Source organism: Hemicordylus capensis, chromosome 3 (genome assembly GCF_027244095.1).
Source record: "Hemicordylus capensis ecotype Gifberg chromosome 3, rHemCap1.1.pri, whole genome shotgun sequence".
NCBI lineage: Eukaryota > Metazoa > Chordata > Lepidosauria > Squamata > Cordylidae > Hemicordylus > Hemicordylus capensis.
Window position 1 is genome coordinate 1,809,979 of NC_069659.1, and position 15,058 is coordinate 1,825,036.

Genomic DNA, 15,058 nt, shown 5'->3' on the forward strand with positions numbered 1-15,058 from the left:
GCCATATCTGAATTCCTAAAGAGAGTATCCTTCTTATCATGTTAATGATTCCAAGTCAGTGCCTCTCCCTGTTTGCTCCAGCTTTTTAAGAATAACTCATTTGAAACCAGCATTTTAAAAACCCAGAAATACATCGAGATAAGCTAGAATTCGGAAGACAAAGCCCGATTTGTGTGTGGAGTGCTTCCAAGGAATGGACTTTGGGATGTGTTTGGCTCGTATGTGAATGCACATACTCGCTTCCAGAGGAGATTCGTGGTAACAACCCTGTCTGTAAAAACTCCTGGCTCCCTCATGCTGGGGAATAATCCCTCATGAGAAAGGTGGAGGCATGCGGTATCTGCTTCTTGGAACTGGAACTGCTGGAAACCTCAACTTACTTTGGGCTACTGACAGATTTTGCATTCCCTACGCCCTGTCTCAGAGAGGCCAAAGACACACACCTGATACTCAAAGACCTGTGGGGAAGGTTGACTAGTACTCTGCTGCCCCCGTATAAAGTTACTGTTGGAAGGAAAGGACTTTGCGCTGTCTCTTTGCCTCAGACAGTGGAGGACAGACTAGTAAGTCAGAGGGCTAGAAGGTCAAAGACATTTGGTCATCACTTCCTGCTGCTCTGATGCTATCCCTTTGAAATGTAGATTGCTAATCTTAGGGGATTCAACTTCCTTCCTCCTTCTCTCTCTTCCTACCTGGCTGTTGACCTTGCAACATGGCAAGTCTCTTGCCCTGCACCATATGTGCAGAGAAGATGGTGAATCCATCTGCATCCATTTAGATAGATAGATTAGAGATCCTAAATCCTCACTTTCCTATCTAGAATGGAGTTCCTTAATAAATACCTTTTATATTGATTTGAAACAAGCAATTGGCTCCAAGTTACTTTACTCTTAGCACACATGCATGCATAACTGAATCCGCTGTGTTTGTGCCTCTGTGCACTCTGCTATATTGAAAAAGGGATTCTCTCACCACAGAGAATTTCCAACAGGTTATGGGCTCCAGCCAGTTATGGGAGCAGTATTTTGAGCTGCGTGTGCTGCAACTAGATAGTTAGGTTTGTTCCAGGAGATCCATTGAGATCTAGCGTGGACACTTTGAATTGCTAATCTACAGCAACTGCCTTTTGGAGCCGGTGAGCATGGCTGCATACCTGGAAGGAAAACTCAGGCTTACCATCCTGGAAGCGGATAATTACTTGGAATGGAAGACTCGACTGAGGATTGCACTGAAAGCAGAGGGACTCCACCAAGTTACTGAGGAAGACCCCCCGCCAGATGGAACCTCGGATGCTGAGAAAAAGGAGAAGGAACTCTGGCTAATTAAGGACCGAATATCACAAGCGATGATTGCAGCTTCCGTGAGTAAAACTTTCCTTTATGCTATTTGTGATCTTGGAACCTCAAAGGAGATGCTAAACAAGCTAGATTCTATGCATATGAGGAAAGGATGGGCATACACGTTTAATTTACGCCGAAAATTGCAAGATCTCCAATATAAAGATGGGGACTGTTTCTCTACTTTTATTGGGACTTTGGAAGATTTCTTTTTTCAATTTAGACAAGCAGGAGAGGAATTTACAGAGAGTCAAAAGCTGGAGACTCTGTTCTTGAGCTTGCCTGCTTCCTATAGCACTATAATTGGGCAATTGGAAACCCACACCAATCTAAACTTTGAAAAGGCTGTAGAAACATTGTCTTCGGAGGCTAACCGAAGAAACCTTTTAAACTCACGCTATGAAAGTGAACTGGCTAGCAACTTTGCTCTTAAAGCAACAATTGATCATTCCAGACGTAACCCGAGATGGGGAGGGAATGCTGGAGGAAATGCTGCAAGAGGGAACCGCATAGGCACCTCACATTTGCATACAAAGAGAGCAGATTACACCAGAGAAACTCAGCCCAGAGAGAGAGGTCACATGACCGCCAGTGCTGAAATGAGGTCAGCTGGAAACAAAGCCTTCAGGTGTTTCCTGTGTAACGAATTTGGCCACCGGGTGGCGCATTGTCCCAAGAATCAGACCAGGAGGTCTGGGAATATCAGTCAAACAAAGGAGAATGAAAATAGAGATTCCAAGTATACAGACAGACATTTCAACAAGAACTATAGTGTTAATTTAATGAAAAATAATGAAAAGCTGATTTTAGATTCTGGGTCATCTGTCCATATTTCTAAAAATCTAAGTTTCTATACTGAACTGTTTGATATTCCTGAAGAGACCGTTTATTTGGGCAATAATACTACAATTAAAGCAAAGAAAAAGGGCGAAGGAATTTTATATTGCAAATTGCTGGATGGATCTGTTAAACCATTTTTTCTGAGAGATGTTTTGTATATCCCTGAATTCTCAAGCTCCTTGATTTCAATATCCAAGCTAGAGCAACAAGGCTGTGAATTGTATATTAAAAATGGACAATGTGTTGTTACCCAGAATGGAAAAGTTTGCCTTGTGGGCTCGGAATTTCAAGGTCTTTATCATGTGGAAGAGCAATTTACAGACAGAGAAAGACCAGCCCAGTCCAGACCTGAGGCATACCAGCCTAATGTAGTGAACCTAGCCAAGTTGTGTGAGCATGGAAACTGCTTACAATTATGGCACAGAAGACTAGGACACAGAAGTTTTGAATCAATTCAAAACATGAAGGAACAGGGATTAGCTAATGGCATTGATTTTGTACCATGTGACACTGTAACTAACTGTGTTTCTTGTCTCGAGTTCAAAGCAGTAAACAAGCCATTCCCAAAGCATAATGAAAGGAAGACGAAAGGACCCTTGGATCTGATCCACAGTGACATATCTGGACCACTACCAGCGACCATAGGTAATCATAAATATTTTCTAACTATAACAGATGATTTCTCACGATACACGTGTGTTTATTTACTGAAGGAAAAATCAGAGATGCTGGAGAAATTAAAACAATATGTGGCGATGGCAAGCAACAAATTTGGCTGGAAGCCAAAGATCCTGCGCACAGACAATGGAGGAGAATACATGTCCAATGCTACACAGCAGTTCTTAAGAGAACATGGAATTGTGCATCAAACTACGGTGCCTTACTGCCCGCCCCAAAATGGAATCGCAGAAAGAATGAACAGAACTCTACTGGACATGGTAAGATGCATGCTTGCTGACGCACACCTCCCACAGAAATTCTGGGGAGAAGGCATCATGACTGCTACATACATACACAACAGAATGAACACAAAACCTATTGAAACAACACCTTATGAACTTTGGCATGGTCATAAGCCGTCCATGACGCATCTGCGTGTCTTTGGAAGCACGGCTTACTCATACATCCCAAAGGAAAAAAGGACTAAGTTAGGGCCTAGGGCCACAAAAGGGATTTTTGTAGGCTACGCAGCACAATCCAAAGCCTACAGAATTCTGGATCCTGACACCAACAGGATAACCATAAGCAGAGCAGTGTGTTTTGAAGAGGATGAAAGAGCTACACCTTCAGAGGGGGCCTACACTGAAGCAAGCAACCAGACCAAGCACCCTGATGACTGGATTATGCTTCCTGATCTCAGAGGAACTGAGGAGGAGGAGGAGACAGCAGATCCAGATCCAACCACACTTGACACAGAGACCCCCAGCGATCCACCAGACGCACCTGAGGTGATAGAAGGGACCACAGAGGGTGAGGTGAGGCGATCAACGCGCTCAAACAGAGGTGTTCCAGCTCCGAGGCTGTCCTACCTCGCAAGAACAGCGGAACAACCAGAACCTTCATCATGGGAGGAAATATCCCAGCTACCACAACCAGAAGCCCAGAAGTGGAAACAGGCTGCAATTGAAGAGCTTGAGGCTCTACAGAAAAACAAAACCTGGACTCTTACTAAGTTACCACAAGGAAGAAAAGTTATTGGCTGCAAATGGGTTTTCAAACTCAAACATGATGCTGATGGTGAGATTCAGCGCTACAAAGCCAGATTAGTAGCAAAAGGATATTCACAAAAATATGGAGAAGATTATGATGAAACCTTTGCACCAGTGGTTAAACATACCACAGTAAGGACTCTGTTAAGTATTGCTGCTAGCAAAGGAATGCATGTTGAGCACCTAGACGTGAAAACTGCATTCTTGCATGGTGAACTAGAAGCATACGTAGATGCAGACTGGGGTGGAGATATAACAGACAGGAAATCCACCAGTGGTCACATAATTTTCTATGGAGATGGAGCGATAAGCTGGTCAAGCAGAAAACAAGACATAGTAGCATCATCAACCACTGAAGCGGAATATGTATCAGCTGCACAGGGCTGTCACGAGATACAATGGCTGTGTCAACTACTGAAGGACCTAGGTACAGATGTACCACAGCCCATACCAGTGTATGAAGACAACCAAAGCTGCATTCAACTCTCCAAACAAGAAGATGTAAAGAGGAGTACCAGACATATTGATGTGAAGTACCATGTAGTGAGAAGTCTGCAGAAAGATGGACTAATCAAGTTGCTCTACTGCCCGACAAATGAAATGCTCGCAGACTTACTCACTAAGCCACTACCAAGACCCTGCTTTGAAAAGCTGAGAGAGAAAATGAATATTGTGAACTGAGTCACGAGACAACGAGAGGGGGTGTTGGAAGGAAAGGACTTTGCGCTGTCTCTTTGCCTCAGACAGTGGAGGACAGACTAGTAAGTCAGAGGGCTAGAAGGTCAAAGACATTTGGTCATCACTTCCTGCTGCTCTGATGCTATCCCTTTGAAATGTAGATTGCTAATCTTAGGGGATTCAACTTCCTTCCTCCTTCTCTCTCTTCCTACCTGGCTGTTGACCTTGCAACATGGCAAGTCTCTTGCCCTGCACCATATGTGCAGAGAAGATGGTGAATCCATCTGCATCCATTTAGATAGATAGATTAGAGATCCTAAATCCTCACTTTCCTATCTAGAATGGAGTTCCTTAATAAATACCTTTTATATTGATTTGAAACAAGCAATTGGCTCCAAGTTACTTTACTCTTAGCACACATGCATGCATAACTAAATCCGCTGTGTTTGTGCCTCTGTGCACTCTGCTATATTGAAAAAGGGATTCTCTCACCACAGAGAATTTCCAACAGTTACTTCCCCATCCCACTGTCCTCTTGGATTAGTCTAGCTCTGTCTGGGTGTTTGGCGTGCTTGAGGCTGAACTGGGGAAAGGCCCATTGCTTGTGGCAGAAGACAGGCAAAGGGCGATTCAGTGGTGGCACATTTCCCAGCTGTTGAGGAGGACACTTAATTGGCTGGTTCCTGTGATAGGATAGCATGGATAGCGTGGAAGAAGGCGGGTCACGTGTGGAGCAAAAGGGCAGCTGCTTTTAAAGGTCTTTTTAAAATATTGGTGGTGCCAGTAAGGTGTGGAATGGAAGACTACTCACATGCAGAGATCTGGGGAGACAGAGACAGAGACAGAGATGACAGATTAAGGGAGGTTACCTCTGCTGACTGGCCAAAGAGGCACATTTTAAAGTGGTGGCATGTGGAGAGCAACTGACCTTCTGCAACTCAGCATAATATCTCTCCAGTTACAGTGATTGGTGGTGTGTGTGTGTGTGTGTGTTTCTTATTGGGAGACCTTTTGGGGCAGGGAACCATTTTCTCATCCTTAAACCCTTTGGGCATTTGTTTCGTTGTTGAAACAGTATATAAATATTTTTCATTGTCATCATCATTAATAACATTTATTAAGATTATATTTTTATTATTAACTAATTAATTTAAACTAACTATTAAATTATTTTTATTATTGTTTACACAGTCAGACAGGTGTTATTGACTGGTGTGTTTTATCCAGACATCAAGTCCTTCCCAAGGACCTGGGGTGGCTGAATTTTATTATCAATGTCGTTGCTATTATTATTATTATTATTATTATTATTATTATTATTATTATTCCAACTGTACAGTCATGTCCCCCTTACCTTTAAATATATCTCTATTTTATTTTATTTCACTTACGATGAAACAGAGTGCACGCCACACCCCCAGCAAGAGAGAAGTTAAAATCCATGTTAAGGACCAAATTTGCCCCATTGCTAAGACAGAGATCCTCCTGCAGCAAATATCTCTAAACTGGATCTGTCTGCATGACTCTGCAGTGATAAGGATTTAATAGGGCTAATGGTATCAGGAGAGTGAAAGAGCTCTTGCTCAGAAACTGTGAATGGTGTATGCGTCCAGAGATTTGTCAGAGCTGGTTAATAAGACAGACTCAGCAAGACAAATACATGAAACAATCTCTGCAGATGAGGTTACAGAACTTTTTCAGAAAAGGTCTTAAGGGCCAAATTATCCCCTCCATGGAATCCCTGATTTATTTCACCATTTATTTTAAAGCCAAAGCATCAAGGGCAGCAGTTGTCGGATCAAGAGGAAAGTGGGTGGGGTGATGCTATATAATGGCATAATGGCGTTCTCGTCCATGGGGTCTGCCAGGGGCTTCTCCTCAGGAGGCCTGCCTGACTCATGCACACTGAGGATGTTTCCTCTCCTTCCCTTTCAACAGGACAGAGGAGTATCCGCTGCAGTGCGTCGTCATGTCAGTCATGAATGGGACTCACAACACCACCCCCTCGTTCATCCTGGTGGGCCTGCCTGGCCTCGAGGTGGCCCACTTCTGGCTGGCCTTCCCCCTGTGTGCCATGTACCTCGTGGCTGTGGTGGGCAACTGCGCTGTGGTGCTGGTTGTGAAGGCTGAGCCCGCCCTCCATTTGCCCATGTACTTCTTCCTCTGCATGCTGGCGGCCCTGGACCTGGCGCTCTCCACCTGCACCATGCCCCAGCTCCTTTCCCTCTTCTGGTTTGATGCCAAGGAGATCAGCTACAGGGCCTGCCTCTTCCAAATGTTCTTCATCCACACCCTTTCTGGCATTGAGTCCACCATCCTCCTGGCCATGGCGGTGGATCGATACGTGGCCATATGCCGCCCCCTGCAGCACTCGGCCATCTTCACCAACTCGGTGACAGCAAAGATTGGCGTAGCGGCTGTGGTGAGAGGGGTCGTCTTCTTCCTTCCTCCTCCCTTGCTCATAATCCGCCTGACTTTCTGTGGCTCCAAGGTGCTCACGCATTCCTACTGCGTACACCAAGACGTTATGCACCTTGCTTGTGGCCACACGATGCCCAACGTTGTCTATGGGTTGACCGCCATCCTCCTGGTGATGGGCCTGGACTCTCTGCTCATCTTTGTGTCCTACGTGATGATCATCAGGACAGTCCTGCAGTTGGCATCAAGGCAAGAGCGCCTCAAGGCCTCTGGGACCTGTGTAGCCCACGTGTGTGTGGTCCTGGCCTTCTACGTGCCCCTGATTGGGCTCTCCGTAGTGCACAGGTTTGGGCAAGGCCTGCCTCGCCTGGTTCACGTCACGATGGGCAACGTTTACCTCCTCGTGCCCCCTGTGCTGAACCCCATTGTCTACGGGGCCAGGACCAAAGAGATACGGCAAAGGGCCCTGAATATACTGAGGATAAGGAAGGACTGAGACCTTCACTGACCCCACCCCAACAGAAAGAGTCCAATCATCTGCCTATGTACGTGCCACCATTTCTTGCAGAGACTGAAGCCCCTTCTGCCTCCCCATCCCTGCCCTTCTATCAGCTGTGCTCAAAGTCTCCTCTGCCACTGTACCCCAGTGCTGATATCCCAAACACCCCCTTCCCTATCTCTGGGAGCCAAAGAACCCCTCCAGGACCCTAAAGTCTTTTCTGTGGTGCCTGTACATCCCCCAAAGCCAAAGAGACAAACCCCAGAGCTGCTAAGAAAAAATATTACAAAATTCTCCCATGTTCCACAATATTGGAATATGTTTTGGGGAATTAAACATGTTTCTGGGACTTTCCACCTTGTTTTTTCTGGTTCAACTGTCCTCCTTCCTCTCTGTCCCTCATTGCCTACAAATGCCCCTTTTCACCCTAGAGTTTGTCTATCCATTTATTTTAAAATGTCTATCCTGCCCGTCAATATTACTATTTCCAGGGTGGTTAGCAATACAAATACATAAAAGTAATCAGTGAGATCACAAAATAATAAGCAATAAATACAATAAATACATTTGATAAATATGGATGCGTAGGTTTAATCTGTAGCTAGAATGACGCCCAAGGTGAAGGCTGCTTGGGCGCTTCGCCGTGAGAGTCTCACTCTGGCTGCTCCTATTTCATGGTTCTCGTGGCTCATTAACTGCTGTTCCTTTGGGGAGATTTTGGAGGTGCTGCTACAAATGTAGGTCCCAGCAGTATCACGTCTCTATTATGATGACTCTGGCAGATCTTTTTCTTAAATGCAACTGCTTTATTAAAATAAAATAAAAACCAGCCAAGCAATTTCTATTTCTCTGGTTCTCACTGAGCTCAGAAAGATGTTCTGAAAAATTGACCTTAACATATTCCCCCCTCCCATGTGAGTCAGACTAAATGTCCTCCCCATGCCGCTGTTGACCAATTCTTTCCCCCTATCTTCTCTTTGTAGCTAAGTCTCGCTCTCCTGATTGGAGTGTTCCAGTCCACAGATTTGCTGGATTTAACCCTACCTCCATGTGGGCCATCAGAGACTAGGACAGACAGGACTTTGTTTTTCTCCAAAGGGAGGCTGTGAATTCTGGCTTAGCTCGAGTTTTGTCCAGGGTAAAAAAAAATCCTCTATTTCCAGCAGCTTTTGAAAAAATCTCTAGGGCTTCTGCTTTCTCCGAAGGTGCTGGTGGCTATGTGAATGGTCCATCGCATCCTTCAAATTGAAAGGCCTCGAATCTGCTGCGAAGCAGATTTGCTCTTCAGCTACCCCGAGGCAGAAAGCCATGTGTGAAAAACCTCCAGGAGGCCTGTGTCCAGTTCTGGGGGCCACACTTCAAGAAGGATTTATTTTTTAATTTTTATTTGGCACATTTCCATACCACCCCATATGCAAATCTCTGGGCAGTTCACAATCTAAAAACAACAATTAAAACATTAATATAATTAAAACAATTTAAAATATAGATGGAAACTTTAGAACTTAAATCTTTAAAACAATGGATTAAAAGCTTGATTAAACAGGTGAGTTTTCAGATTTTTCTGAAAGGAGGCAGACAAATGGGAACGGATGCAGATGTGGGCAACAAAGAGGGCCAGGGGTTTGGAAAGCAAGCCTTATGAGGAGATGTTGAAAGAACAGGGTGCATTTATCCTGCAGGAGAGAAGACTGAGTAGGGCATTGGGACACACCTCCTCAGTTGCCTGAAGGGCTGGAGGTCAAAGCCTCATTCTCTGCTGACCCCAAATGTGCTCAAGACGGGAGCTCAAGTGGCAGGATGGCTGAGTCCAGCTGAACATGATAAGAAAAACGTCTTAATGGTCATGACAGCCAACAACCTGGATGGCTTGAAGAGGGGTTTGGTTAACCTCATGGAGGAGAGGTCTGTCAAGGCCTACTAGTCGGAGGGCTATAGGCCACCTCCATCCTATAGGATGCCTCTGAATACCAGTTGCAGGGGAGTCACAGCAGGAGAGAGGGCATGCACATACCTCTTGTCTGTGGGCTCCCCAGAGGCATCTGGTGGGCCACTGTGTGAAACAGGATGCTGGGTGGGCATTCTTGGGCCTGATTCAGCAGGGCTGTTCTTATGTTCTCATAAGAGCAGTTTGAAAATTGAACCAGTTACATAGGGTGAGGCAGGCTCTTCCCCACTGGAGATCTCCAAGCAGAGGATGGCCACCCGGCCAGATCCCGGGGATTCGGTCTGTAACTAGGGAGGAGCCAAAGGCAGAGGGGGCTTTGCTGGTTTAGGACGCCCCTGCTTCCTCCAGGGCCAGCCCTCATTTTGTGGTACCTGGCCTGCCTCCAGTACATTAGTGTCCTAATCTTACATCTTTGGGACATCCCGGGTGGGGTGGTGCTTGTAAGGAGGCATTAGTGTGTAGACACCTCTGCATGCAAGGGAATTTGCAAATCATCAATTGTCTTCCTTGGGAAGAAAATGGCAAGGGAAGAGAGTGGCAGAAAATGCTAAGGAAAAGCAAGAGTTGGAAAACTCCACTGGTGACACTTGAAAGGAGAAAGTAATTTGTTGAGAGGCCTGATGAAGAACAGAAGACAGATAGCAGAGAAGAATCAGGAAAAGGGAGATGAATGGACACAAAGCAATGTTGGAGATGGAGTTCCAGTGCATCAACCTTTTGCACCAACTATCCTAATGACCACTAGGGGCATTGGGAATAGAGATAGTGAGTAAGGGGTTCCCTACCTGTTCTACCTGTCTCTACTCCATGACCCCTGATATTACTCTTCAGGTATTTCCTGTTGAGCCCCACAATCCAGCCTTTCCTCTTAGAGAGTAGATGGAACCATCTCTCTCTCTCTCTCCTTACATTCATTATGTAGTCCTATAGATTAGGACTAGATCTTTCCTATCCAAGTGTAGAGTTAACCAATAAATACTTAGTGTTTAGTTCTAAAAGAATCTCCATGTGTCTTCGCGAAATAGCTGAAGCAATTAAACCCTGTGCAAACTACTCTGTAACTGGAGTGTGTGCTCTCTCCTTTAGTGCTCTGCTGGTTACTACTGGGGCAAAATTCACAACAGTAACAGAACCAGGTCTTAACTGAACATTGTGGAGAATTTTGGCTTGAATTTTTGGGACAGGAGGTGAAGCAACCCCAGCCCAGCTCACCTGACTTCACCACCATCAGTTTGCCATGAAGTCACTCCTCTCAGTGACTGGCAGCCATCATCTCCCTCAACTCCCTCAATTCTCCTCAGGAATGATGCTTTGTCTTCCTTCCTTCCTTCCCTCCTTCCCTCCTTTATTTATTGTTGCATTTATATACTGCCTTTCATTAAAAACAATCACAAGGCGGTTTACAAAAAAACATACAATAAGCAGTATATTAGCAGTGTTCCCAGGGGAATCGTGGGGAGAAAAGGTGAGAGCTCCTGGCTGCCAACATGATAGGAATCAATGGACAATTTTCACAATGGAGCGAGGTAGGAAGTGGGGTCCCCCAGGGATCGGGACTGGGGCCGGTGCTCTTTAACTTGTTCATAAATGATCTAGAAGTTGGGGTAAGCAGTGGCCAAATTTGCAGATGAGACTAAACTATTTAGGGTAGTGAAATCCACAATGGATTGTGAGGAGCTCCAAAAGGACCTCTTCAAACTGGGTAAGTGGGCAACAAGATGGCAAATGCAGTTCAATATAAGCAAGTGTAAAGTGATGCACATTGGGGCAAAAAAACCCAACTTCACATATACACTGATAGGATCTGAGCTGTCGGTGACAGACCAGGAGAGGGATCTTGGGGTCGTGGTGGAACAGCTCGTTGAAAGTGTCAACTCAATGTGCGGCAGCTGTGAAAAAGGCCAATTCCATGCTAGGGATCATTAGGAAGGGGATTGAAAATACAACGGCTAACATTATAATGCCCTTATACAAAACTATGGTGCGACCACATCTGGAGTACTGCGTACAATTCTGGTCACCACATCTTAAAAAGGACATTGTAGAACTGGAGAAGGTACAGAAGAGGGCAACCAAGATGATCAGGGGCCTAGAGCACCTTCCTTATGAGGCAAGGCTACAGCATCCTGTGCTCTTTACCTTGGAAAAGAGGCAACTACGGGGGACATGATAGAGGTGTACAAAATTATGCTTAGAGTGGAGAGGGTGCACAGAGAGGAATTTTTCTCCCACTCTTACAACACTAGAACCAGGGGTCATCCCATGAAACTGAAGGTTGGGATATTTAGTACCAACAAAAGGAACTACTTTTCCACACACAGCACATACTTAATCTATGAAATTTTCTGCCATGGGATGTGGTGATGGCCACATGCTTGGGTGGATTTAAAAGGGCCTTGGAAAGGGGCTTATACAGGTTCATGGAGGACAGCTCTATCGAAGGCTACTAGTCTGGTGGCTGTGGGCCACCTCCAGCCTCAGAGGCGAGATACAGGGGAGCAACAGCAAGAGTGTGGGTGTGCCCTCCACTCTTACCTTCTCAGAGGCAACTGGCAGGCCACTGTGGCAAATGGGATGCTGGCCTAGATGGGCCTTCTTGGGCTTGATCCAGCTGGGCTGCTCTTATGTTCTTTATCGCTGTTTCTATCAGTAAGGCCCACATATCAACCACCCCCCATTTTCTCTACTGGCAAATGGGGCATAAAAATTGGGAAGCCCATTTTGGCTCAGGCCTCAGTTACAGAACAGACTGGCTGAAAGGAAGTTTTTATGAAGGAACTGAGTATTGTCCAACTGGTTCCAGACAATAAACAGTTGCCACAGAGTGCTTTGGGGTGGAATATTTATGGGCATTTTTTAGCTACCAGCCTTGCTCCTGTCTGCCTTTGAACATGGAGCAGAGACTTAGAAGAGGATCTAGGCACAGAGAGAAGTTCATGATGGACATGTGCGTTCAGTTCTCCCATAGGAGCCTAGAATGAGCTCTTTCCAAGGTGCAATGCCCTCCGCACCTGGTCTCGGATCTCCTTTGTCTTGGCCCCATAGATAATGGGGTTGAGCATCGCAGGGACAAACAAATAGATGTTGGCCAGGAAGATGTGGACATAGTGGGGGACACTGTGCCCAAAGCGGTGGGTGAGGAAGGAGAAGAAGCCAGGTGTGTAGAGAATAAAAATGACCCCCACATGGGCCCCACAGGTGCCCAGGGCTTTGTGCTGTGCCTCCTGTGAGGGCAACCGGAATACAGCTCGTAGAATTAGCCCGTAGGAGATGAAGATGAAGCCCAGGTCACCACCAATGACAACAAAGGAGAGGATCAACCCATAGAGGTTGTTTGGTGTGGTGTCCCCACAGGCCAGTTTGACCACTGCCATATGCTCACAGTAGGAGTGGGAGATGATGTGAGAGTGGCAATATGGCAGCCTCCTTGCCAGCAATGGGACAGGCAGGACAGTTACCATGGCACGGACTACAGTGGCAATGCATAACTTGACCACAGTGGAGGCAGTCAGCAGTGAGGTGTAGCTGAGTGGGGAGCAGATGGCTACGTATCGGTCGTAGGCCATGGCCATCAGCGTCCCAGACTCCAGCATGCACAGTGCATGAACCAAGAACATCTGCACCAGGCAGGCAGCAAAGGTGATTTCTTGGGCACCCACCCAGAAGATGGCCAGCATCTTGGGGAGGACGCAAGTGGGCAAGGCCATGTCAGTTAAGGCCAGCATGGAGAGGAAGAGGTACATGGGCTTGTGCAGGCTGGGCTCTGTCCAGATGACCCACAGGAGGGTGGCGTTGCCCAAGAGTGCTGTGGCATAGATGAAGCAGAAGGGGATGGAGAGCCAGACCTGTATCTTCTCCAGTCCGGGCAGCCCCAGGAGAAAGAAGGAGGAGGAAGCAACGCGGCTGCTGATGTTGGAAGCATCTGCATGAAGCATAGAGAGGGGAAGCAGAGATCAGAGAAGAGAAGACATCATTCTCTCTGAATCCCAACTCTGAATAAGTACTGCAATAGGGACTCCCATTCAAGGACTATACACGGAGGTAGTCCTGTAATCTCTTCCTTGTTTGTTATAAGTTCCCTGTTTGTCAAGGAATACCCAGTTCCTTGACAGGAGCCAATACCTGAATCTGGGGGAAATCTCTAGTCTTATCAAAACTGGTTTAGTTTCTTCAAATTCCTATTTCCTTTTTGAAGGAGACTCCAAAACTAGACAAAATCTGAAGCCAATTTTGGGATGAGAGGGACCTCTAGAAAAAATTGATAGTCTTATCAAATGGCTTCCACTGAATTTCCTTAGTTGTTTTGCTTGAAGAGGACCCACCAATTTCACCTTGAGCTTCACTTGAAGGGAAATTTCAGTGGCACCTCCAAAATGTCTGAAGCTGTCCCTTGTTGCTTTGGCAAGACCACTGATCTAAGCAACATGCCCTGCTCTTTGTGACTACTCTGAGAGTAGTTCTCAGCCCTTTCAGCGACTGCCCAGTTTCCACCGGGTAAAAAGTCCAACACTCTCCATAAAATTTCACTTAGGATCATTATTTCTAGGATGAGGTCATTCTCACAACCATTTTCTGGGAGGAAAGAAGGATCGTTCCTACCTCCCCCACATGACCACCAGTTCTTCTGAAGCCGCTCCCCCCCCCACGCACCCACATGATCTGCACTTCAGCGAGTGACACAGCCATCTGGACGCTGGGGGAACGAGGCCCAGCCTCCAGATATCCCACAATGCATTAGGGATTTGTGAGCTGGCTCACTTCAAGCCAGGCTCGACATCGAGCCAGCCCGATTCAGTGGTCCGAGTTCAAACTAGACCGGGCCCCGATCCAAAGAACCAGCTCACGGGCTGGCTCAGGTATCATGTAAAGGGGAATTAGGGATGCCCTTTCCTTTTACAAGTAAAGGGCATCCCTAATCCTAATGGTGAAGGCAACGGGTGTGGGGGTAGCTAACGAAAGTGGCATCTGACGGCCTCCATACCTTTAGAGGAGGCAGCGGCAGGGGTGGTGGTGGTAGGGGCTCCTCCCAGCCCCCACTCCCTGGCATCCCCATCGAACCATTCTGGGCCCCGTTCAGTCGAGCCTGAAGCCGAACCTGGCCAGTTCGAATCCAGTTCGGATTTGAACCAAACTGGCTCACACACCCCTACCGTGCATTGTGGAAATTCTAGAGGTGGAGCGGGGAGAAGCCTCCTTCCCCGGCGTCTATTGGTTCAATGGCTGCTAGCAGAACAGCTGCTCATATGAGCCAGGAGTGGGGCAGGAGTCGTGTGTGCATCCTACCTGGCCGAGGAGCTGCTCCTTCGCCACTACCTGGCTGAAGAGTGCTGGGATCAGAACCGATTCCAGCCATTCTCATGAGCAGCTGCTCTATGCAGGTAGGGCTGTGCTAGCCCAGGCACAGCTGGTCATCATGAGAGCAACCTCAATCTATGTTGGTAGCATTTCACAGCATTTTGTTCTCCTTTGCCCTTGATTCAGTTGAACAGAGACCCTTGACAACACCTCACTGAGAAACAGCATTTTCACACCTCAGCTGGCTCTGCTTTCAAGACTTCCCAGAATATCTAATTTGAACACTCACCCCACATTTCTGAGCTATTGATCTTCTATATATTTTTCTTCAGTT

At 46.5% G+C, this 15,058-nt stretch overlaps 2 protein-coding genes across 2 annotated transcripts; one reads left to right on the top strand and one right to left on the bottom strand.

Annotated features, from left to right (window-relative positions):
• Positions 1-6,517: 6,517 nt before the first annotated feature.
• LOC128348760 (olfactory receptor 51E2-like) lies at positions 6,518-7,478 on the top strand. The gene has a single exon (XM_053304384.1). It carries the CDS (start codon positions 6,534-6,536, stop codon positions 7,476-7,478), a length of 945 nt encoding a protein of 314 aa, XP_053160359.1. The 5' UTR covers positions 6,518-6,533.
• A 2,445-nt stretch (positions 7,479-9,923) lies between these two features.
• On the bottom strand, positions 9,924-13,364 carry LOC128349533 (olfactory receptor 52P1-like). Its single transcript, XM_053305968.1, has 3 exons — positions 12,441-13,364; positions 11,225-11,233; positions 9,924-9,935 (listed from the first exon to the last, which is right to left on the bottom strand). Exons 1-3 carry the CDS (start codon positions 13,362-13,364, stop codon positions 9,924-9,926), a joined length of 945 nt encoding a protein of 314 aa, XP_053161943.1.
• Positions 13,365-15,058: the final 1,694 nt, after the last annotated feature.